The sequence below is a fragment of the Nuphar pumila genome, chromosome 13 (assembly GCF_984573655.1).
Source record: "Nuphar pumila chromosome 13, dmNupPumi1.hap1.1, whole genome shotgun sequence".
Lineage (NCBI taxonomy): Eukaryota > Viridiplantae > Streptophyta > Magnoliopsida > Nymphaeales > Nymphaeaceae > Nuphar > Nuphar pumila.
In genome coordinates, this window is record NC_143261.1 from 61,744,537 (window position 1) to 61,770,922 (window position 26,386).

General features: G+C 35.8%; 1 protein-coding gene across 1 annotated transcript in view; it reads left to right on the forward strand.

Moving 5' to 3' along the window:
* The window catches only part of LOC149818509 (uncharacterized), a 639,703-nt gene that overhangs the window by 353,373 nt on the left and 259,944 nt on the right, over nt 1–26,386 (forward strand). The window contains exons 7-9 of the mRNA XM_089986232.1: nt 22,765–22,775; nt 24,391–24,486; nt 24,767–24,829. Coding sequence (XP_089842358.1) covers nt 22,765–22,775; nt 24,391–24,486; nt 24,767–24,829 — 170 coding nt within the window. The remainder of the gene's footprint in view (nt 1–22,764; nt 22,776–24,390; nt 24,487–24,766; nt 24,830–26,386) is intronic.

Genomic DNA, 26,386 nt, shown 5'->3' on the forward strand with positions numbered 1-26,386 from the left:
TTATGTATGTATTTTGACAAGTATGAAATATCGGTTTTCAGTATTGTTGAGCTTTGAAAATGTTCTTTGTTAGCTGCAGCGTTACGGCGTTATTCTAAATTTCTTTTTTCTATGTTTTAACATTTTATGATGCAGGCTATTATAGGTTCTGAACTCTTAAGCTTTCACTGTCTTGCATGTTTTGAAAGTTTTGATGCTCAGGTTATGGTATGATTTGATTAACTTTTTGGCTGAAATTAGTACAAGTGTTGAATTCTTAAACTTTCAGAGTTGCGCATGTTCAAGTGGTGGTTAGCACCTGCTGATTTTAATTTAAAATATGTACCGACCTTATAATTGGTAATTAGATAATGTTGCAACTATAATTGTGCACTGATTTTGAAATTTAAGGTAGGTTTTTCCTATGGTTTCTGCTAATTATTTGTATCAAGCACGCTCAGCCTATGTGAGTGGGTTTAACAGATGCACGAGCAGAATCTTGGTTCTGCATGCGTGCTTTACACAGATTTTGGTTTAGCACATATTTTTTTTTTTTTTTGAGAGTCGGTATTAGAGCTTCTATTTTGTCTAAATCAGGGTTTATGTTTGGGAAACACAGAGTCTCAATTCTACGTGATTGCTACACCCTGAACCATAGAGTATACACGCTTGATGTTAGGAAAATCCACATGCAAGCACATGAATTCTGGGCTAGTGGACTCAGTGAAACGAAATCGATGGTAATCTGTCTAGACCAGGGAATATATTTCTATGATATATATATATATATATATATATATATATATATATATATATATATATATATATATATATATATATATATAATGTTTGGATAGGAAGATAATTATTTGCCATTTACTTGTTCGATTTTGTTCACACATTTTTTTTTATAGATGCAATGAAAAAAAAATAACATAAACAATTTTTTTTTGGTTACAGAGTTGTTGGTTGGTAGTTCCTGTAATCTATTATAGCGAACTCTGTGAAGTGCCCTATGTAATTTCATTTGACATTTATAGGTTAAATACAATGGATGAATGATCATTGGTAATAAAGTTGTTAAAAAAAATAAATTTCTGTGAGGATCCATGATAGAAATTACATTTTTATGTGTTAAGGTCCATGACAAAACTCTGAATCAGTGCATTTTCTGCATCTTAACACATATCTGAATCTGTGCATTTTCTGAAATGTAAAAATACTACAGTATGTGTTTGCCTATCTATAATTCCAACCCAACTATGTGCTCAACTTGAAAATTGGCAATTGTAATATTAAAAGATCTGTCATGAGTCTCAAGCATCTAAATGAATGTGAAAGAAAGAGAAAAAAAAATCAGTTTAGTAGTATATGAATGATCTTTATTAGTAACTCTCAGTTTAAGCTTCTGTAAAAGCAAGTAAGTTGCATGTGCCATGATTCAGTCTTACAAATGAATATGAACAACAAATGTCGTGACTCTACATAGATTGGTGGTTGTTCTTACGGTGGGTTTATATAACTTGAATCGTGGAGAATGGTTGTTCATATGCACTTTATCTATGCAAAATGTGAGTTGCGTTAGGCTGATGCATAAACTCTTTATATCTGTGAGTTTGATTTGAGCCTGCTTTTGTTCGCATATGCTAGTTAGAGATGTATAATTGTGAGATCGAACAAAATATTGAGAGCTTTATACCTGAACTTGTTTACTTGTGATTAGAAAATTGAACATGTGATTAATTATTTAAACCAGTGTTACTTATTTGATTAGATGTTAAGTCCTGTTATGTTTTGTGATTTAGAATTTGTGCTATGCAGTAAATTAGTCTCATGTTAATTATTGCTTAATAGCATGCTTTACTGGATATGGTTAATCAAACATATTACATACCTTTTACACCTGCAAAAATCATGGTAATTACCTACTTAGACAGTTGTAGTCTAATTTCAATCTATTTACCATTTTTTTTGGTAGCGAATAAATGGAGCATCGTGGCGTCGCATTTGGAAGTAGTCAAGAGATCTCAGTTTTTCAGTGTTTCCTGTTTGAACTCTGATTAGTAGATTTACATTCCTGTTATGAGATGTAATTATTGACATTAATGAATAATATGTTTTTAGTACTTCTCTGTTTTACCATGTAATGCGCCCAACTCTTGTTTTCACACTTTCACTATTTCAAAAAAAAAATTTACTCCAAAATTTTTACTATAAAAAGTTGGGGCGTTACAACTTTGGTATCAGAGCAGGACTGAAAAATCTGAGATCTTGGCTCTTCCAGCGACTGCGATGGCTCTGTAAGTATGTAGAAATGTTGTTTTCTTAATGTAGAGATAAAAACATATAATTACATATTATATTTTCATGAATTTATAACTAAGGTTGTAACGACCTTTTTATTTGCTCAAACAAATGGCTTGGGTAAATCATTGCAATGATTTTATGAAGATGCTACATAACTTGGCCGAAGTGGTAGGCCAGCAGGTTGCTGCAATGCAGCTGATGGGCGACAATTTACATTTGGTGACCCATTAGAGGATACATAGAAGATGAGTGCCACCTAAAGTACGTTATAGACTTTTTCTGGATGGGAAACATGGATGCGCTTGAAGGCGTAGCTTCCCAAGCGAGTTTCGTGTCAACTCCTGCGAGAGTTGAAGTTCTGGACCGAAACTCAGAGACTTCTTGTGTATTTTACCTTTTCGAAAATGATTGGTGAATCGTAACGAGTCTCAAAATTATTTTCCCAATCGCATTGGAAACGATGATTCTGTTGATAAGAGTCATCGGATGAGGCTCTAAGTTAATGTTTTTCCTTTTCCAACTTCGTTGGAGATGTTAGTGACCCTATCATTGATGAAGGGTACCTTCCGAATAATCTTTCGGACAGAAGGCGAAAGCCTTGTTTGTGCCCATTGAACTTTTGAGTTCCTCGTTGGAGGATGTTGTAGATCCCCAGTTGTTCTTGGTGATGAGAACGTAAATGATGTTATATGCTTAGCAAATGGCTTCTGGGTTGCCGATGATGGCAATCGACTCCTGAGAGGGTCATAGTTGGGGACTACATAACACCAGACTTCTAGGTGTTATGGTTTTTGAAAGAGCGTTGTGGAAATTCTTGTTTCCCAACCACAGTCGAAAGGGATTGTGGTGAGTTGTGTTGGCTCAGGTGGTGATTCCTGGTAATGCCAACGTTGTCATTAGGGTGATGATGCTCTAATGATGTCATTAGAGTGGTGATTCTCTAATGAGGGTTGTTGGAGTAGTGATTCTTCAGCAATGCCGCTAGAGTGGTGATTCTCTAACGATGTCGCTAGGGTGGTGATTCCCTAATGATGCCATTAGAATGGTGATTCTCTAATGAAGGTTGTTGGAGTGGTGATTCTCCGACAATGTGGTTAGAGTGGTGATTCTCTAACGATGCCGCTAGGGTGGTGATTCCCTAATGATGTCATTAGAGTGGTGATTCTCTAATGAAGGTTGTTGGAGTGGTGATTCTTCGGCAATGCCGTTAGAGTGGTGATTCTCTAACGATGCCGCTAGGGTGATGATTCCCTAACGATGCCATTAGAGTGGTGATTCTCTAATGAAGGTTGTTGGAGTGGTGATTCTCCGGCAATGTCGTTAGAGTGGTGATTCTCTAACAATGCCGTTAGGGTGGTGATTCCCTAATGATGTTGTTGAAGTGGTGATTCTTCAACAATGACATTAGAGTGGTGATTCTCTAACAATGTCATTAGAATGATGATTTTCTAATGAAGTGATGATTCTTCAGCAATGCCGTTAGAATGATGATCTTCTAACGATGTCATTCGAGTGATGACTTCTTATTTATGATATCGGAGTGGTAATTTTTTGGATAGTGTGTTAGAGTGGAAATTCTCTAACGTGGGTCGTCTAGAAGGGTGATTTTTTGATGATAGCGGCCTTATGCAGTGTCGCTTGAGGTTGTTCGAAGAATATATGTATAGAATGAGTTATTGCACCAATAAATTTTATTGTGGCACTGATTGAATTGTGCATCGTGTATTTGAGAACTATGAAAGATTGCTAGGGATATTACTTAGCAAGCATAATTGTGTAACCTAACGATTAACTATTATTATGTTTCTGTCCTGATAGATGGCATGGAAGGCCAGGTGCAACGATATCATGGACACTGTGAACAACCTTGTCGAGGTTGTGCAACAACAGGTGGTTTCAATGCAACAAGTAGGTGTGAACCTCCAACAGGTGGCCCAAGATAGGCAGAACATAGGTGCAGTCACTTACAAGTGCTTTATGGAAATGGATCCTCCTGTTTTTAAGGGCAAGACGGATCCTGAAGCTGCAGAGACATGGATACGCGAGATATAACGTATTTTTCGTGTTCTGGATGTTCCAGAGGAACACAAGGTGAACTTTGGTACCTATCGTTTGAAGGACCACGCTGAGAAGTGGTGGGACACGATCTCTGCGGTCAAGTTTCAGAATAAAAAAAGTTACTTGGGACGAGTTTGTTGAGGTTTTTAACTTTGCATATTTCCCTAAGCATGAACGTAGAAAGAAGATGCAAGAATTTTTAGACCTACAACAAGGGGCAACAATGCTAGCGGATTATATCACTAAGTTTCGCTGTCTAGAACGATATTGCCCAAATGTATACACCGTGGAAGAGGATCGAGCAATGAAGTTTGCTCGTGGATTGAAGCCAGCTTTGAGGACCAAGGTGTTCACCCGAGGGCCAAAATCACTCGATGAGGCCATCGAAGTAGCGACCCTATTGGAAGAAGACTGGGTCAAAGAGCAAAAGAATCAATGGAATAAACCCGAGCAACAGATCAAGGTGAGTACTAATGAGAAAAATCCTTGTGAAAGGGACTTCACACCACCTCCTAAAAACCAAAAGCGTCAGAAAGGCTACAAGAACCGTCATCAACAAAGGCAATCACAACAACCAAATGTTCAACAAAAGTGTCGACGATGCAACGAAGATCATCCCTTCGGAGTTTGCCCTCTCTATACTGGCAAGTGTTTCAAATGTGAGCAACCAGGACATATTGCTAAATTTTGCCCAAAGAAGTCAACCGAAGATTTATTTTAAGCAGACTCGACCCCTTGAAAGAGAAAATATTTGTCTGTTTGTTTAGTCCTTGTAACGAATTTCGAGGATGAAATTCTTTTTTTAGGGGGAAAGAATGTAATAACTGTGAATTTTACCAGATAAATAAACTTAAAATTTATGTTATTAAGCCGATACAGGGATATTTTATTGGTGTTTATTCGTACTTGGATCTCGGACATCCTATTTGGATCTTCAATATTCCAATTAGAATTTTTTTTATTTGGATCCATAATAGTGGTATAGATCCATGTATGGTAATTTGGATCCATAGCTCCAAATCAGGGTATGATGAAAACTTCAGACCCTTAGATCTGAATCTCTTAAATGGTTTATGAACAAAACGGATCCTGGATCCAGTATAATTACGTAAACACCAGGATAAAGTAATCGAATCCATAATTATTCAAGTTGGATCCTTCTTTGGAATTTTTAAATATTAGTGCAAATAGAAGATTTGGATCTGCGGATGGATCCGGATAGACACAAAACTTGGAATCAAGAGAGCATATGGGTCGCGGGTCGCAGCCGATCCAAAGTCGCACATACATGTGCGTTAAAATGAAAGCACAATAAAAAAAACTAAGGTTAAAAGAGAGGACTGTGCAAACCCTAAAAAGGGTTTGCTTTTGAGTTAAATGAGAGAGGGTTTTCAGGCAGCCGCTGGAAAATTAGAGTAACCACTCCCCCACGATCTCCTTCCATCTTCCCTCCCTCTCTTACGCTCCTCCTCAAAACCCATCCCCACTCTCCATTTCGTTATCTCCCTCACTCTCTCTTTCGTTATTTCCTCTTTCCCTCTGCTTCCTCTCCCTTTCATTGTCTTGCTGTCGCACGAATTGGAGAAGGGCGCACAGTTGCATCCAAGATCTGCAAAGAAAAGAAGGAAAAAAAAAACTCAACAGAGGTAGGTTTTTACTGTGCTTTTTGCATATGTATTAAGTTATCAGTGTGTATTGGATTTGTCGAAAATCCCAAATCTTCGATTTGGGGATTTCGGATTTTTGGTAGTAGGATTTTATTATGTTTTGCACATATACTGTGTTTCAAGCCTGTACTACGTCATAGTTTACCCCAAACTGAATGGATTTCAATTAGTTTTTGGTTTCGTATGGAGGTAACTTTGGGGATTTTTCCGTCCCTCCATCCATACCCTTTTGGTAGGTCCGATTGAGACTAAATCACACAGAAAGAGCAAGGATGCACTGGTGCTGCCTCAAACCTTGCGTATGCGACATAGAGACATTGATTCTTTTTGGGTTTTCGAGTATGTCATGTAGGACTTCATGCAGAAATCTTTCTGCTGATAAATCATGGTGTCAAATGGTGAATGTAGGGTTAATACGATTAGGCAATTCGATAGGAATAGTTGGCCGTGATTAATGGGTGAATCTTTGTTCGGTGGGTGTTACTTGTAATAAAAATCTGACACGGGGTGCTTCGTTCACCCAGTTATGTATGTATTTTGACAAGTATGAAATATCGGTTTTCAGTATTGTTGAGCTTTGAAAATGTTCTTTATTAGCTGCAGCGTTATGGCGTTATTCTAAATTTCTTTTTTCTTTTTTTTAACATTTTATGATGCAGGCTATTATAGGTTCTGAACTCTTAAGCTTTCACTGTCTTGCATGTTTTGAAAGTTTTGATGCTCAGATTATGGTATGATTTGATTAACTTTTTGGCTGAAATTAGTACAAGTGTTGAATTCTTAAACTTTCAGAGTTGCGCATGTTCAAGTGGTGGTTAGCACCTGCTGATTTTAATTTAAAATATGTACCGACCTTATAATTGGTAATTAGATAATGTTGCAACTATAATTGTGCACTGATTTTGAAATTTAAGGTAGGTTTTTCCTATGGTTTCTGCTAATTATTTGTATCAAGCACGCTCAGCCTATGTGAGTGGGTTTAACAGATGCACGAGCAGAATCTTGGTTCTGCATGCGTGCTTTACACAGATTTTGGTTTAGCACATTTTTTTTTTTTTTTTTTGAGAGTCGGTATTAGAGCTTCTATTTTGTCTAAATCAGGGTTTATGTTTGGGAAACACAGAGTCTCAATTCTACGTGATTGCTACACCCTGAACCATAGAGTATACACGCTTGATGTTAGGAAAATCCACATGCAAGCACATGAATTCTGGGCTAGTGGACTCAGTGAAACGAAATCGATGGTAATCTGTCCAGACCAGGGAATATATTTCTATGATATATATATATATATATATATATAATATGTTTGGATAGGAAGATAATTATTTGCCATTTGCTTGTTCGATTTTGTTCACACATTTTTTTTTATAGATGCAATGAAAAAAAAATAACATAAACAATTTTTTTTGTTACAGAGTTGTTGGTTGGTAGTTCCTGTAATCTATTATAGCGAACTCTGTGAAGTGCTTTATGTAATTTCATTTGACATTTATAGGTTAAATACAATGGATGAATGATCATTGGTAATAAAGTTGTTAAAAAAAATAAATTTCTGTGAGGATCCATGATAGAAATTACATTTTTATGTGTAAAGTCCATGACAAAACTCTGAATCGGTGCATTTTCTGCATCTTAACACATATCTGAATCTGTGCATTTTCTGAAATGTAAAAATACTACAGTATGTGTTTGCCTATCTATAATTCCAACCCAACTATGTGCTCAACTTGAAAATTGGCAATTGTAATATTAAAAGATCTGTCATGAGTCTCAAGCATCTAAATGAATGTGAAAGAAAGAGAAAAAAAAAATCAGTTTAGTAGTATATGAATGATCTTTATTAGTAACTCTCAGTTTAAGCTTCTGTAAAAGCAAGTAAGTTGCATGTGCCATGATTCAGTCTTACAAATGAATATGAACAACAAATGTCGTGACTCTACAGAGATTGGTGGTTGTTCTTATGGTGGGTTTATATAACTTGAATCGTGGAGAATGGTTGTTCATATGCACTTTATCTATGCAAAATGTGAGTTGCGTTAGGTTTATGCATAAACTCTTTATATCTGTGAGTTTGATTTGAGCCTGCTTTTGTTCGCATATGCTAGTTAGAGATGTATAATTGTGAGATGGAACAAAATATTGAGAGCTTTATACCTGAACTTGTTTACTTGTGATTAGAAAATTGAACATGTGATTAAGTATTTAAACCAGTGTTACTTATTTGATTAGATGTTAAGTCCTGTTATGTTTTGTTATTTAGAATTTGTGCTATGCAGTAAATTAGTCTCATGTTAATTATTGCTTAATAGCATGCTTTACTGGATATGGTTAATCAAACACATTACATACTTGTTACACAGAACTTCTGCAAAAATCATGGTAATTACCTACTTAGACAGTTGTAGTCTAATTTCAATCAATTTACCATTTTTTTTTGTAGCGAATAAATGGAGCATCGTGGCGTCGCATTTGGAAGTAGTCAAGAGATCTCAGTTTTTCAGTGTTTCCTGTTTGAACTCTGATTAGTAGATTTACATTCCTGTTGTGAGATGTAATTAATGACATTAATGCTTCCATTAATGAATAATATGTTTTTAGTACTTCTCTGTTTTACCCTGTAATGCGCCCAACTCTTGTTTTCACACTTTCACTATTTCAAAAAAAAAAATTTACTCCAAAATTTGTACTATAAAAAGTTGGGGCGTTACAAGATCAGCATAGGAAGAATAAGAAGGAGGAGGAGAAGAAAAGAAGAAGAAGAAGAAGAGACGAAGGAGAGAGAGGGGTACGTACCGAATGGACCCTCCTTCTTCTTCTTCCTTTCGACAGAGGCGAGAGAGAGACCTCTGGCTTTCTTCTCCTTCCTTTCGGCAGAGAGAGGGCCTTCTTCCACTTCTTCTTGAAAGAACACGAGAGGGTTCTTCTTCTTCCTTTCGGCAGAGGCGAGAGAGCCCTAAACAATCAGGCCTCTCTCTTCTTTCAAAAATCGAGAGCCTATTGCCTCACAGGCACTTGCGCTTCATTAACGCGCCTCAAGGCAAAAGCGCACCTTTTACGCTATCCATCAAAAACTTCAAATTAGTCTACCTGAAAGCTGAACACGTTCCATTCGACTAGTGATCCTAAAACAATGACTAAGAGAATAAGCACTCTCCCAAATAACCATACCAACAATGATTCAGACATAGAACACTATATAAGATGATCACAACAAAATTACTTTTCCCACAGAATAACCATATAAACATCGATCAATTGACACCATCTTCACCGAAACAATGATGTAAACCATGTTGTGAAAAGCGATGGGGCGTAGAGAAGGGTTCCACTAAAATATGAAGAGAGGAGTAAAGCATAAGCCTTAAAAACACATTTTTAAAATCTTAAAAAAAAAAAATATCTAAAAACACAAATAAATAAAAGAAATAACAATGAGAAATAAAAAAACTCAAATAAATACCGAAAGATATGAGAATAATATGTAAAAACAACATTAATGCAGCACCTTGATCTTTGTAAGTATCTAACAAATAAACTATCTATTTAAGGTTATGTCCACGAACGTGGATACAATATGGGCATGAGGCATGCATACATGGTTTTTATGAAAATTAGGATAGGACGTCTTCTCTTGAAAGCTTAATTTATAAAAACACAATACGCAACAAATTTTTATACATAAACATAATTACTACGAGATTCGATTAATCAAGGAATATACAACTAAAGTTTAAAACCAAATAATTAAGTAAAACTCAAAGAAGAAGAGGAAGGAGAAGAAGAAGAACGAAGAGAAGAAGAAGATGGAGAACGGAAGAAGAAGAAGAGACAAAGAAGAGAGAGAGTACCTGGGTGGGGGGACAACCTCCTCTTCCTTCTTCTTTCGGCAGAAAGACAGAGAGAGAGAAAGAGATTTTGGCGGGGATTCGTAGGGAAACGCGATGCTGGGGTTTAGGGTTCTTTTTATCACAGTTCACAGATCGTTGTTCATAGGGTGCGAACCAGTGTTGTTAAAATCGGTTTCTCAAGAAAAAAACTCTTAATGAAATCGAATCGGATTGAATCCGTACTTTTCACCACTGGATGACACGTGTTATTAAAATATTTAAAATGTAAAAAATCTATTAAGAATACTAAAACAGAGTTTGAAATGATAGGTAAATCAGCCTCTTTGAATTGAATTGACTGAGAACGGATTCCATATGAATCAGGCCGAATCTGACATTGGTGCAAACGGGTAGAACTGGGCTTAGATCTTTTAGGATCCGAATCTGAATCCAAATTTAAACAGTAGATTCAAATTCAAATTCAAATTCAAATATGATGAGGTAAAGTTGAATCCAAATCCAAAATACATGTGGTGATACTAGATCCCGAAACATAGAACAAAAAGAAGTTATTTATATGCAAGACATAATCTGGTCAGATTTTGCATTGGATCAATTTGAGATCCGAATGCAAAAGTAAACTGATTGAAAATATCGGAATCCCATTATGAATGTACATTTGAATCTTACTTAAAGGATCCATATATGGAGAAAACATGTCTAACTCATATCGTATATTTAACCCTATCCGATCTTCAACCCTAAATTATTATGATCTTTATTCAAACATACACCACTAAGATCTGATGTTATGGTGGAGATCTGATTCATGTCTATACTTAGGTAAGAACTACAACTGGTTTGCATCCATAGACATGGCCAAACCCATCATGTTGGATCCTGGTTTTGGATCAAGTGTTGCTATAGGGTCTTATTATAAAACATGATTATATAGCTTTATGAGTTTCATTTAACCAAAAATTGGTTATGTAGGGGGGATTACTGGAATTTATGGTGGCACTATCTCTAATTAGTGGTGAATTAAATTTAATCTTATGGAACACCTATAAATGAAGACCATGGTTATGGCAGCTCATATGATAGAGCATTTTGTGCTCAGTAAGAGGATTGTGGAGAGCCCCACAGTTAGAGATTGACTTAAATAGCTCAATTGAGAGAACATGTGTCACTACAAGAAAATAGGTTATTAGCGACGGAATTATTTCGTCGCTAGTTAGCGACGGTTTACCGAGCGAAACACATCCGTCGCTATAATCGCTGAAATTTACGAAAATAGTGATGAACTATATCCCGTCGCAAAATCCGTCGCTAATTAGCGGTGGATTTTGCGACGGAATATTTGGTTGTAACGGACGCAGCGTTTGGTGACAGTGTTTGCAACAGACAATTTACCGTCGCGACGTAGCGACGGACTTGGCGATGGAATATATTCCGTCGCCATTTACTTGTTTTTGATTTACGGCGGCTTAGCGACGGAATTACTCCGTCGCTAAGTGTCGCATAACCCTATCCCAACCCTCTTTTCCTTTTCTTCTTTTGCTGTTGTCGCTCCCGCCAGTCGTTCGTCGTTCCTGGTTCACCGTCCCCTGCCAGACGTCGTTTGCCGATCGTCGTTTGTCGATCGCCGCCGCCCGAAGACAGGTTCGCCAGCCGTCCCCGTCGTTCGTCGTTTCCGACAGGGGGATTAACCCCCTACCTTTCCGGCAGGGGGGGTCGACCCCCTGCATTTCCGGCAGGGGGGGTCGACCCCCAGCCGGAAAGGCAGGGGGTTTAACCCCTGCGTTTCCAGCAGGGGTTAAACCCCCTGCCTTTCCGGTAGGGGGTCAACCCCCCATGCAGGAAATGCAGGGGTTTAACCCCTGCGTTTCCGGCAGGGTGGGTCGACCCCCTGCCGGAAAGGCAGGGGGTGGACCCCCTACCGGAAAGGCAGGGGGTAGACTCCCTGCCGTGCCAGAAATGAAGGGGTTTATATGGTTATTCTGGGGGAAAAGTAATTTTGTTGTGATCATCTTATATAGTGTTCTATGTCTGAATCATTGTTGGTATGGTTATTTGGGAGAGTGCTTATTCTCTTAGTCATTGTTTTAGGATCACTAGTCGAATGGAACGTGTTCAGCTTTCAGGTAGACTAATTTGAAGTTTTTGATGGATAGCGTAAAAGGTGCGCTTTTGCCTTGAGGCACGTTAATGAAGCGCAAGTGCCTGTGAGGCAATAGGCTCTCGATTTTGGAAAGAAGAGAGATGCCCGATTGTTTAGGGCTCTCTCGCCTCTGCCGAAAGGAAAAAGAAGAACCCTCTCGTGTTCTTTTAAGAAGAAGAGGAAGAAGGCCCTCTCTCTCTCTCTCTGCCGAAAGGAAGGAGGAGGAAGTCGAAGGTCTCTCTCTTGCCTCTGTCGAAAGGAAGAAGAAGAAGGAGGGTCCATTCGGTACGTACCCCTCTCTCTCCTTCATCTCTTCTTCTTCTTCTTCTTTTCTTCTCCTCCTTCGTGCCGGAAACGCAGGGGATAATAATTTTGAGACTCGTTACGATTCACCAATCATTTTCGAAAAGGTAAAATACACAAGCAGTCTCTGAGTTTCGGTCTAGAACTTCAACTCTCGCAGGAGTTGACACGAAACTCGCTTGGGAAGCTACGCCTTCAAGCGCATCCATGTTTCCCATCCAGAAAAAGTCTATAACGTACTTTAGGTGGCACTCATCTTCTATGTATCCTCTAATGGGTCACCAAATGTAAATTGTCGCCCATCAGCTGCATTGCAGCAACCTGCTGGCCTACCACTTCGGCCAAGTTATGTAGCATCTTCATAAAATCATTGCAATGATTTACCCAAGCCATTTGTTTGAGCAAATAAAAAGGTCGTTACAACCTTAGTTATAAATTCATGAAAATATAATATGTAATTATATGTTTTTATCTCTACATTAAGAAAACAACATTTCTACATACTTACAGAGCCATCGCAGTCGCTGGAAGAGCCAAGATCTCAGATTTTTCAGTCCTGCTCTAATACCAAAGTTGTAACGCCCCAACTTTTTATAGTAAAAATTTTGGAGTAAATATTTTTTTTGAAATAGTGAAAGTGTGAAAACAAGAGTTGGGCGCATTACATGGTAAAACAGAGAAGTACTAAAAACATATTATTCATTAATGGAAGCATTAATGTCAATAATTACATCTCATAACAGGAATGTAAATCTACTAATCAGAGTTCAAACAGGAAACACTGAAAAACTGAGATCTCTTGACTACTTCCAAATGCGACGCCATGATGCTCCATTTATTCGCTACCAAAAAAAATGGTAAATAGATTGAAATTAGACTACAACTGTCTAAGTAGGTAATTACCATGATTTTTGCAGAAGTATTGTGTAAAAGGTATGTAATATGTTTGATTAACCATATCCAGTAAAGCATGCTATTAAGAAATAATTAACATGAGACTAATTTACTGCATAGCACAAATTCTAAATCACAAAACATAACAGGACTTAACATCTAATCAAATAAGTAACACTGGTTTAAATACTTAATCACATGTTCAATTTTCTAATCACAAGTAAACAAGTTCAGGTATAAAGCTCTCAATATTTTGTTCCATCTCACAATTATACATCTCTAACTAGCATATGCGAACAAAAGCAGGCTCAAATCAAACTCACAGATATAAAGAGTTTATGCATCAGCCTAACGCAACTCACATTTTGCATAGATAAAGTGCATATGAACAACCATTCTCCACGATTCAAGTTATATAAACCCACCATAAGAACAACCACCAATCTATGTAGAGTCACGACATTTGTTGTTCATATTCATTTGTAAGACTGAATCATGGCACATGCAACTTACTTGCTTTTACAGAAGCTTAAACTGAGAGTTACTAATAAAGATCATTCATATACTACTAAACTGATTTTTTTTTTCTCTTTCTTTCACATTCATTTAGATGCTTGAGACTCATGACAGATCTTTTAATATTACAATTGCCAATTTTCAAGTTGAGCACATAGTTGGGTTGGAATTATAGATAGGCAAACACATACTGTAGTATTTTTACATTTCAGAAAATGCATAGATTCAGATATGTGTTAAGATGCAGAAAATGCACCGATTCAGAGTTTTGTCATGGACCTTAACACATAAAAATGTAATTTCTATCATGGATCCTCACAGAAATTTATTTTTTTTAACAACTTTATTACCTATTATCATTCAGCCATTGTATTTAACCCATAAATGTCAAATGAAATTACATAGGGCACTTCACAGAGTTCGCTATAATAGATTACAGGAACTACCAACCAACAACTCTGTAACCAAAAAAAATTTGTTGATGTTATTTTTTTTTCATTGCATCTATAAAAAAAAATGTGTGAACAAAATCGAACAAGCAAATGGCAAATAATTATCTTCCTATCCAAACATATTATATATATATATATATATATATCATAGAAATATATTCCCTGGTCTGGACAGATTACCATCGATTTCGTTTCACTGAGTCCACTAGCCCAGAATTCATGTGCTTGCATGTGGATTTTCCTAACATCAAGCGTGTATACTCTATGGTTCAGGGTGTAGCAATCACGCAGAATCAAGACTCTATGTTTCCCAAACATAAACCCTGATTTAGACAAAATAGAAGCTCTAATACCGACTTTCAAAAAAAAAAAAAAAAAATGTGCTAAACCAAAATCTGTGTAAAGCACGCATGCAGAACCAAGATTCTGCCCGTGCATCTGTTAAACCCACTCACATAGGCTGAGCGTGCTTGATACAAATAATTAGCAGAAACCATAGGAAAAACCTACCTTAAATTTCAAAATCAGTGCACAATTATAGTTGCAACATTATCTAATTACCAATTATAAGGTCGGTACATATTTTAAATTAAAATCAGCAGGCGCTAACCACCACTTGAACATGCACAACTCTGAAAGTTTAAGAATTCAACACTTGTACTAATTTCAGCCAAAAAGTTAATCAAATCATACCATAACCTGAGCATCAAAACTTTCAAAACATGCAAGACAGTGAAAGCTTAAGAGTTCAGAACCTATAATAGCCTGCATCATAAAATGTTAAAACAAAGAAAAAAGAAATTTAGAATAACGCCATAACGCTGCAGCTAATAAAGAACATTTTCAAAGCTCAACAATACTGAAAACCGATATTTCATACTTGTCAAAATACATACATAACTGGGTGAACGAAGCACCCCGTGTCAGATTTTTATTACAAGTAACACCCACCGAACAAAGATTCACCCATTAATCACAGCCAACTATTCCTATCGAATTGCCTAATCGTATCAACCCTACATTCACCATCTGACACCATGATTTATCAGCAGAAAGATTTCTGCATGAAGTCCTACATGACATACTCGAAAACCCAAAAAGAATCAACGTCTCTATGTCGCATACGCAAAGTTTGAGGCAGCACCAGTGCATCCTTGCTCTTTCTGTGTGATTTAGTCTCAATTGGACCTACCAAAAGGGTATGGATGGAGGGAAGGAAAAATCCCCAAAGTTACCTCCATACGAAACCAAAAAACTAATTGAAATCCATTCAGTTTGGGGTAAACTATGACGTAGTACAGGCTTGAAACACAGTATATGTGCAAAACATAATAAAATCCTACTACAAAAAATCCGAAATCCCCAAATCGAAGATTTGGGATTTTCGGCAAATCCAATACACACTGATAACTTAATACATATGCAAAAAACACAGTAAAAACCTACCTCTGTTGAGTTTTTTTTTCCCTTCTTTTCTTTGCAGATCTTGGATGCAACTATGAGCCCTTCTCCAATTCCTGCGACAGCAAGACAATGAAAGGGAGAGGAAGCAGAGGGAAAGAGGAAATAACGAAAGAGAGAGTGAGGGAGATAACGAAATGGAGAGTGGGGATGGGGAGGAGCGTGAGAGAGGGAGGGAAGATGGAAGGAGATCGTGGGGGAGTGGTTACTCTAATTTTCCAGCGGCTGCCTGAAAACCCTCTCTCATTTAACTCAAAAGCAAACCCTTTTTAGGGTTTGCATAGTCCTTTCTTTTAACCTTAGTTTTTTTTTATTGTGCTTTCATTTTAACGCACATGTATGTGCGACTTTGGATCGGTTGCGACCCGCGACCCATATGCTCTCTTGATTCCAAGTTTTGTGTCTATCCGGATCCATCCGCAGATCCAAATCTTCTATTTGCACTAATATTTAAAAATTCCAAAGAAGGATCCAACTTGAATAATTATGGATCCGATTACTTTATCCTGGTGTTTACGTAATTATACTGGATCCAGGATCTGTTTTGTTCATAAACCATTTAAGAGATTCAGATCTAAGGGTCTGAAGTTTTCATCATACCCTGATTTGGAGCTATGGATCCAAATTACCATACATGGATCTAGACCACTATTATGGATCCAAATAAAAAAATTTCTAATTGGAATATTGAAGATCCAAATAGGATGTCCGAGATCCAAGTACGAATAAACACCAATAAAATATCCCTGTATTGGCTTAATAACATAAATTTTAAGTTTATTTATCTGGTAAAATTCACAGTTATTACAGATCTTCTTCTCCTTCCTTCTGCAGATCTTCTTCTCCTCAGGTTAAAAAAACAAGGGAGGCCCGATTGTTTAGGTCTCTCTCTTTTCTTCTTCTGTTCTTCTCCTTCTTCCTCTGCCCAACTTCTTCTTCTTCTGTTTTTCTTCCCCTTCTTATCGTTCTTCTGATATTCTTTTTCTTCTTCCCTCCTACTTCCTTTTCTTCTTCCCCCCCCTTCTTTCCTCCTCGTTTTTCTTCTTCCCTTCCTCTGTTCTTCTTGAACAATCGGGCCTGTTAATAAGAAAATTACTTTGTTCTTGTTAATTAATTAATTAATTATATATTGATTTAGTAATTCATTGATTTGTTGCTTATTTATTAGCTGCATGCTATTTGTATTATATAATTGTGTTTGCTAAGTATAACTATGTGTGGTGTATAGCATTATGTTGTCTTTTATACAAATATGTAGAGTGGTTCTTGCTAGTTATTGTGATTTTTGGTCTTGTTCCTTGGTTAAATAATCACATCTTCTTTGTTGGATCAGTTAAATTATTGCATTGTAGTCATTTCTTTGAATTAGTTTTATAATTTAGTTTAGATTGTCCACTTAATATCTAATTATTTATTAATAGTACATAAATGATGCTTTATTTTGTTTTTTTATTTGGTCAAATTTTTAATATTTTTTGTGAATCTTACGCCTCGCTTCATGAGTGGGTCTTACGCCTCAACACTATTCACAACATTGATAAAATCATAAGGCTGAAGGTAAATTTGGACTCTTGATTATGCATTAAGATTCGAAATCAGTCAGATTTAATAAATGGGACAACCTAACTGTGAAAAATTTAAAATCTATGATATATATATATATATATAGAGAGAGAGAGAGATGGGAACCTACTAAATTGACACAGTGCTAAATGAAACATGCTCTTAGATTTTTGGTGCTTTTCGAAATTTTGACTGTACAGATGTGATCTATATGCTTGTTTTTATAGGAATCACTTCTTAGAGCATTTGACTCCGATGCATGAATAGGTTTTTATAAGGTTTCAAAAATCAATACCCTACAATTTTTCATAAATTTTCGAGCCTCCAAATACCATTTTTTTCCATCCAAAATGCTTGATCCAAATTAGGATTTCTAGTAAATCAATCATGCTGAACACATCTATGGGGTTCGAATTTTGAAAAAAAACAATGGAAATCCAATTGCATGTTTCATTTAGCATTGTGCCCATTTAGCATGTTCCCATCTCTCTCTCTCTCTCTCTATGTATATATATATATATATATATATATATATGAAATGCATCCAAACACTATTTTTCCAGAATATTTAAAAAATTGAAAAGCAGAAAATCCAGAAAAGTGAATTTATGAATTTTGCATCCAAACATGCCCTTAAGGTCACCAGTTTGTTTGTGCAATTGAAAGCAAAATAGATCCAATTGGAACTTTTTTTTGAATTCATTGTAGGGATGTATGCAAAAAAAGAGAATAGTGCTGCTCTTAAATAATGCCTAAGAATGTCTGCACCTCATATTTTGTAGATTATGTGTTCCATTTATAATGAAAATTTTGCCTGAAAAATTCTTGATTCCTTGGAATTAGCTTTCAATTCCACATGTCGAACACTGATAGAGTAGTTATGGGAAGGTTGTTTCTTATGTAGGTAAAGTTGCAACCAAGAAAAATTGAAAAAGAATATCTTATCTGGTTGTGAATTCAAGGAGATAGATCTTGTCTTTTATTGAATGAATCTTCATTTTCTTTATGCATTACAAGCGTTTTGTCATGGAATCTCAAGCATTTCGTGTTTGAGTTCTCAGGTGCACTAGGGACCCTTTGCAGTTTTGACCTGTATGCTTTGTTTCTTGCTTCACTTGTTAAATATATTACATCATTTTTTCTGAAAGTTAATATTTGCTTCTTGCTATTCACTCAATAAAAATATTGCATCAGTAGTTTTTCTAAGAATCAATAGTTGCTTCAGTTTTTTTTTCTTTTTTAATTTGTTCATTTCTGTAAGTGCATGGATGTGTTATTACAATGCATTAGATTTGGTTCTTCATTTGATTTAGCTCTGGTTTTGAGTCTTCTTGACGTTATGATGTATTGTTCTCATTTGTTTTGCCAGGAAATGGGTAAACTTGGGAAGAAAGCACGGAAATTTGCTCGTAAGAATCTTCAATCTGTGCTCAAGAAAAAACGGAAACAGAATGCTTTCAGGAATTCTTTCAGGACAAGAAGGGCTTTTAGTAAGGCTCATAAATCCAAAATCCCCCCTTCATGTCTTCTTTAAGCTATTCAAGGTTGAATGAATTTGCTCTTTTGGTTTTTATTCAGGATACTTTCTCTCATCTCTCATCATGGATGTTAAAACTACTGATATACAAGATAACCATGACTAGCTTTGGTGAATCACACACTCAATTTAATTTTGCCTTCCAAATAAGAGAACTAAGTCACCCATTTGATTATTCAATATCTAGTACTTTTCTCACTGCATGTATTCCATGATCAACCGGAGAAATCTTATGAGGTTTTTGAATCAGTAATTACCTTTTCTAATGAAAGAAAATTTGATTAGGATCTTTAATATGGTTGAATAGGTTTAACACAAGAAATTTTCTATTGCAAAGCTCTGAGCTAGTTGGGATATGGTGGGTCAAGCTGCTTACAAGTAGCTCAGGTCTGGCAGTTAAAAGCTTCATTAAATTTTGGACGGCAGACTGAAAGTAACAAATGTTACCAGTTTGAATATTTGCCAACAATTTCAGATAAAATAGTGGAACATTTCCCTCTTCCATCTTGGAGCAAAGAAACTTCAGATCCTTGAGCTTTGCTGGGAGCGTGTAAAAACATAGGTGTTTATCCTTGGACCAATAGGATAAAGCCTATGTCACAGGGATTCGGCTAGCAGGGTGCCGCACTCGCGTCGACGCGACTCGACGCAGGTGTGGCACCAGGTGTGGTCAACCTGACCTTGGGTGTGTCCAATTTTTTTATTAAAAAAAAATTGGCCGGGGGGAGCCCCCGCCCCCCCCTTTCTGCAAGGGCAAAAACTCTGAATCAAGCTCCACAACTCATCCGCTCGACCCCTCCCCTGCACAAAGAGGGCGCAGGGAGGGGGCTCGACCCCTTCCCTGCACAAATATATATATATATATATATATATATATATATATATATATATATATATATATATATATATATATATATATATATATTTTGCCGCACCCCCGCACCCAAGTTTTTTGAAAGTGCCGCACCCGCACCCATGTGACATAGGATAAAGCCAACATAAAAAAACTTGGTACCAGGAAACTCTTGGTGAGGAAAAATGTCATGATAAATTAAATTTTTTATTTTTTGGAAAAACTCTAGGAAATATTAGCATGTGTAAAAAGTTAGAAATATGGGCAATATATATAAAAAAATTAAAAATGATTTATTATGTTGATATCATGATAAGACCATTATTGGAAATATTGTGACTTTTTATAGTATAGCAGATTTTGTAAACGCTACCATGTTTACAAAATATTGCCAATATTTGTAACTATGATAAAAGTTAAAACCAATTAAGACTATAAAAATATATAAAAACATAAAGAAAGACATAATTTTTTTAAAAAATGCCTTTATTGGATTAATTGATTTTTTTGTGAACCAAGCCTTATGGATATGATCCATATGCTTTGTTCAGTCAAAAGCAAGTTTTAGATCGTCCGATCAATTATATAGGTAGATCTTTTAAGGGTTTCAAATTTTATGGTTCAGAATGTATTGAAATTTCAAAATTGAAAAATTCATGCTTGTATGTCCAAACCAGAGTTATCAAAAGTGCCATAGGGCATGGGGAAGCGTGTTTTGTAAGCGTGAAACATGGCGCTTCTGAAACGTGCTAGGAAGTGCCAAAAAAATTTAGGGAGTGGGAAGCGCGCTTCCCAATTTAGGGGAAGCTCGTTTTCCCTTATTTTTTCATTTTTTTGTGTTTTTATTTTTCTTTTTTTTTGCTTCCCCCTCACTTCCTAGGTCGCTTTCGGTTTGCTTCCTAGTTTTCTTCCAAGACAATTCCTGATTCGCTTCTAAGTCGTCCTGCTTTTCCCGCTTCCTAAAATTTTGAAAATGCCTCGCTTCTCGCTTTTGCTTCTCGAATCGCTTCCTCGACTAGCAACTCTGGTCCAAACCACTCATGATCTTTTCAAAATATTGTTGATATTTGTTACTATGCATAAAACCAGTGTTTAATTTTGCATTGTAAATTTGAATGCTTTGAAGTTTGTGATTTTCAAGTGGGAGCAATCTAAAGGCCGTTTGGATATTAAACCATCTAAAGAATGGTTAAGTTTTTTGGCCGATTGATCAATGCGGGCAATGATAACAGTGTATGACATGAACAAGTATAGTCTGCCTCAAAGTGACTCCATTGTCTCTGCTCTTTAGGTATTCTGGACAAAATCCCTTTCTGGATGATATCACACCTCATTGATATCCTTTTAGCCCACGGGTTATGGTTGCTTGAAGTTGAAGATTAGCAGCAACTTGATTAAGGTTTATGTGTCTTTTTCATGCCCCCCCTGATGTAATCTTTCTACCTCCTTTTCAGTCTTCATGACTGGCTCAGGCCCTCAATGGGAAGCCAAGCAGAGAGTGCCTTGAGGATTGATACCATACATTGAATGAGCTTACATATAACGTTTTTAGTAGTTCATTAGATGTTTAAACATTTATATTATTATTTTAGTAGCTACAAATATTTTTTCCAGAAAATAAATGATAATTCCGCAAGTGTCATGTTGCATGAGGCCAACAATATTTTTGCTAATCTAACTGCCTGCGCTATTGCCTTCTTTTTGTAGTGTTCATAGGCAGTTGCTTCATAAGACATCGTTTATTAGGAACTTATCTCTACATCTAAGTTGCCCTGCTTGGTTTGTGTTTGCGCTTCTGTTCACTGAGTGGATTGTGTAACAAAATGTTTCCAAGTTTGTATAGTTTTTAACTAGACTTTTTGTTTATTTGCAAGCATTGATTAGGCCACCACATTTAAGCTCTATGGTTGGTTCTGTTATTGCAGGAGATAAAGGTGTTGTATATGTGAACCATCCAATCTCCTCAGATGCACAACCTGTAGAAGAGTAAGAAAATGCCACTATTTATTTTCTTTGCTATCACTTGCTTTAGATTATTTTTCTGACATCAACTTGCTTTAAATTGTTAGACATGCCAATATTGAATGTTAATTCCCATCAAAATTTACATCCCTTGTAAGATTGTTTTTCTGTGTTTTTCTTGTTTGGTTCCGCCTTTGCAGTTACTTTTCTTTATATTAGGATAAAATTGTACACTTCTACTGCTTAATACATGATGAAAGATTGAAGTTTGCCAAGAATCAAAGTGGCACCTGTGCAATTTGCCTTTTCTTGTGCAGCCGATAGTTGACAAACTCGTGACTTGGATCCGGATTGCCTGACCCTTGACTTGTGAGTCAGCAGGTTGACTCGGTAATTTGGACGAGTTAGGACATGATTTTTTTAGTGTTAAGATATGGAAAAAATCAAACTCCAAACTGTATAATCACTAAATTTAGTACATGACATCAATGACTAAACTATATAAGTATTCAACTATACATAATTGTTGATATTATGATTTAAAAATAGATGATTCTTTGTAAAAATTATCCTTTTATAAGCATTATGCACTAAAACCATGAAATGCATGACAAAAGACACATAAGTGGCATGCGGATAGGTGGTCCTGAATCGGTGACCCAGTTGGGATCCGATCCGGGTTGACTCGGGCGATTCTTGAGTCAGCTCTCTGGGTTTGCCAACTATGGTGCAGCCACTGCATTTTATATGTAATATATCTGTCAATTTATGATGGATTCTAGTTGGCTGCTTTTTCTGTTTGTTGTCAATAGCATCCAATTAACCTCATTTTATATACATTTGAAAATTGTCTTAAGCTCCTCTTTGAAAGGAGACAAACTAAAACTTTTATAACATTTAATCTTTTGCTTCTGTTGTCTGTGGCTTCTTGTTCATTTTTGTCGTGTAGCGGTTGTATTCTTGTGTTTTCTCTATGCTATTGTGTAACTTGGGTATATTAATTTATTACCTTCTATTTATATTTTCAAAATAAAATCTGCCATTAAATGGTAAATGACATATATTGATAATCTGTGTTCTCCCACACTTTTATTGAAAAAATCTTGGCAAAATGAATAATTTTTTAAAAATTTATAAACTGAAGTTAAAAATATGTAAAAAAATTACTCAAATGCCAAAAGCAATAAATATGTCTCATCCATTGTTTTAAAAATGAAAAAGAAATGAAAGATGGGAGAGTCCAGAGGCCGAAATAAATACTTTCTTGCTTAGGATTAAGTTACATTCAGTATTTATTGCCATTAATTAGTTAGGAGAAAAAGGTTGAGAGAGATGTGAATGATAAAATAGGATTATCAGCCAAAGTTTTTTAAAATCATTTATGAAACATAAATTATGATATTTTAATTTTAAATTATCACAACATTTTGAAAAATATCGTGATATTTTAAATGTTAGAACTGATGAAAAGATATCATAATATTTTTTTAAAATATCATGATATTTGTGACTGTGCTTATACCTTCTTCCATTGCCTTAGTTTTCTTTTACTGCAAAATTCAATTTTATGTTTTTATGAAAAACAGCTGCATTACTTGAGTTTTATCCTTACATACTTGTAATCACCATTGATAGCTGCTAACTTTTGTTTAGTTGCAAACTATGTTGTCAAAAGTGATACGTGGTTACCTAGTCAACTGGTACTGCCTACCCTACTTGTGTTCGCCTAATCCTCCCAGAGCCAATCCCTAGTTAGACAGCACAGAGTAGGATGCCATTGTTTTTTATTTTTGAGGTCTTAAATTAATCCTATGCACTTAATTCCTATATGCTGTTTTTTGTGCTTATTTTCTTTATTACTTGAGAAAAATGATTGCTTGGGCCTTGTTAGGGACTGTTGCCATCGGATTGATGTCAACATATATTCTTGTTAAAACCCACACACATACATGTGCACACATGCATACACAAAAATTTGCGAGTCTCTATTACAGCTCAATGTTTCCAGAAGAGATGTTCTTGTAAGAGTAAATATTTAGTGCTATGCTCCTATTATGCATTTTAGAGCATACTAGGATCAGCATAGAGAATCTAGTACAAGACTAATGTGTGTTGCCAATTTGCCCTTATCTTCCCTTTTTAAAAATTTTCACAAGGTCTATTATGTTCAATGATAAAATGATTCTGGGGGTGCGCTTCTTAGGAGCCTTAGGAGGTCATTGTTAACATAATTCCTGCTTGCATGAGTAATTCAAACCATTTTCTTCTTCCTAGGTGTTGATTAAATGACATAATCGATGCCGATATTCTTTTTAGAATAATTTCTAGTGTATCAGTTGAAATTTTGTGTTGATTCTAGTGGAGTGGGTATTATTCTTGATCGTAAAGATACCGATGCTCGACTTTGGAGAGCATCACACAATTTCACTTTCGCCCACTGATTAATTGTCAAGCATTTCACAATTTACTAAGTTCTTTCCTCATTCATGTATGTTATTCAGGAGCTTCATTGTTTCCATTGGTTAATTGTTAAATGCAATTGAGTTTTCCAAATAGTCTGAGTCATATATTGCAAGTTTATATGACATGATTATTCAGGAGGTAGTGATGCTTTTTCAATTTCCAGAAAGTAGCAAAATTTTTTTACTGAGATTCTAGCTAGATTATGGGCGTAATATCTTTCAATGTATTATGGAATTATCTGTGCGCATACATTTGTTCCATTTTGTATAGTTGTCTTAAGGTGAGGCAATTAATTAACGATTTAACTTGAAATGCAAGTGTTTATGTTCATATATAGTTATGCTCATCATTGTTGTTAGATATCCTGAAGGTATTGTAAATCAGGCGCTCGACGACATTTTTGCAGATACTTTTGGTAATGATGTTGACAATGATTCAGTTATAGATTCAGATTCGGAAAGTGATGGTCTTCTTTCTGAGGTAATGTCATGCTCTTCTAAAAATCCGGCCTCATCTTTTTCTAATTCCTTATTTATTTATGAAAGAGTTCTGAATTATGATATTGGTTTCAGGATTTGAATGGTTCTTATCTTGTTAAAGATGGAAGTGATGATAATTCAGGTTGGAACATAATTACAACAGTGAAATTTGGTGTTTGAAATATCCTAAATTTTTGTTTTAGTAAAATCGCAAGAGGATATTTTTCAATATAATTGTTGTTGCTGTAGATGAAAGTTACCATACTGCTCTATCTGAGCAGAACAAGACAATTCAGGTGGAACTCGTGAAGCAGAAAAGTAATTTAGATCGGCTGAAGAAAAAGGTAAGAACGACCTTGTACTTAATTAAGACCTTGAAATGACCATAGATATGAAGCTCAACATGATGGTATGTCTAACTAATATAAACATGTAGGGTTTGTTTTAAAAAATTTCTCTCCTATTTTGAAGACAAAAAAATTGATGGCTCACATTCATCATTGTAATGCACTTAGTTTTACCCAAAATGAACTAATGCTAGGGATGTCAATCGATCACGTTTGAGTCAGGTATCTGAAAAGTACAAATCTGATTAGTTGAATCGGTATAGCAAATGAATCTGATTAATAATCAAATTCGAATGCAGTTTTTAGATTTTCATTTGAATCTGGATCCAAGGGTAATCCAACCCAATTCCTTATAAAATATATCTGATTAGCTAACCGAGTACAGGTTCAATATTGCCTTTTCCATCCAACTCTAAATTTGATTAAGCTAGATCCGGATAGGTCAGATTCACTAAGACCTAGATCTCAACTGAATATTTCCAGTTTACTGCCCTGGCTAATGCTCAGAAAGATTTTCATGTTATGACCCTTGAAATGTTGTATTCTTAAGTATGAAGAGCATATTTAAAGCAATAGAAGTGCTTTTTGTTTTTTATTTTTGCTTTTGTGTTTGCTCATAAAAAGAAAACAAGTGCATCTTTTGTGATATAGACAACTCTTCATACTTCTTTCAGTACGGCATTATTTCTGGATGCTTGAAATATTAATAAGGTTATGTTTGCTTCATTGTTTCACCAGGACCCAAATTTTGGTGACTTTCTGGAAAAGCATAGTTTGGAGCTTCAAGCTGCAAGCTGCAAGCTGCAAGCAATGAAGAAAAAGTAAGACGTCCATCACTTTCCAGTTTCCACATGGCCATCATTGTACTGGCTTTCGACATTCTATTATCATTTTATCATTGGTAGGACTCCTATTGATATTAAAAAATTCTGATGCCATAAATGGTTGTCTTCTTAGGTTGTATGTCATGTCGGTAGTCATGTTATCAAGCCTACTCTTCTCTGTTCTTTTTTCCTTCACCCTTTTTCTTTTGTTTTTTTTTTTGGTGTGTGTCTATTCCAGATTGGTGTGCTCAAATCAGGCCAGATTGGGTCCAACTAACCAATCCTGATTGATTCCATAGATTATCCATACCAGTGGGAATCAATTTTAGAGTCAAGTTGAGTCAGATTAGTATAAAGTGGCAAGTGTCTGGTTGGACCAATCCATTGATTAGATCACCCAATTTTAATGTTCTTCTCATCATTTTTTGATAACTTTGCAGTGAATTTAGGTGGTTTTGTTCTTAGTTATCATAGGCACTAGGCGGAGCCTAGGCGGTGAGCCCCTAAAAAGCCTAGGCAGTCTAGGCAGTACCCCAAATAAAAAAACAAAAAAAATATATACAAATATGTAAACAAACTACTAAAATTAATAACAAATATGTATACAACATAAAATCAAACAACAATAAGCAATAGACAAAACAAAATATGTCATCAAACACTATAAGATAATTATATTAAATAACCTGCTCAATACATTGTCCAACACAAAACATTTAACAACACAATA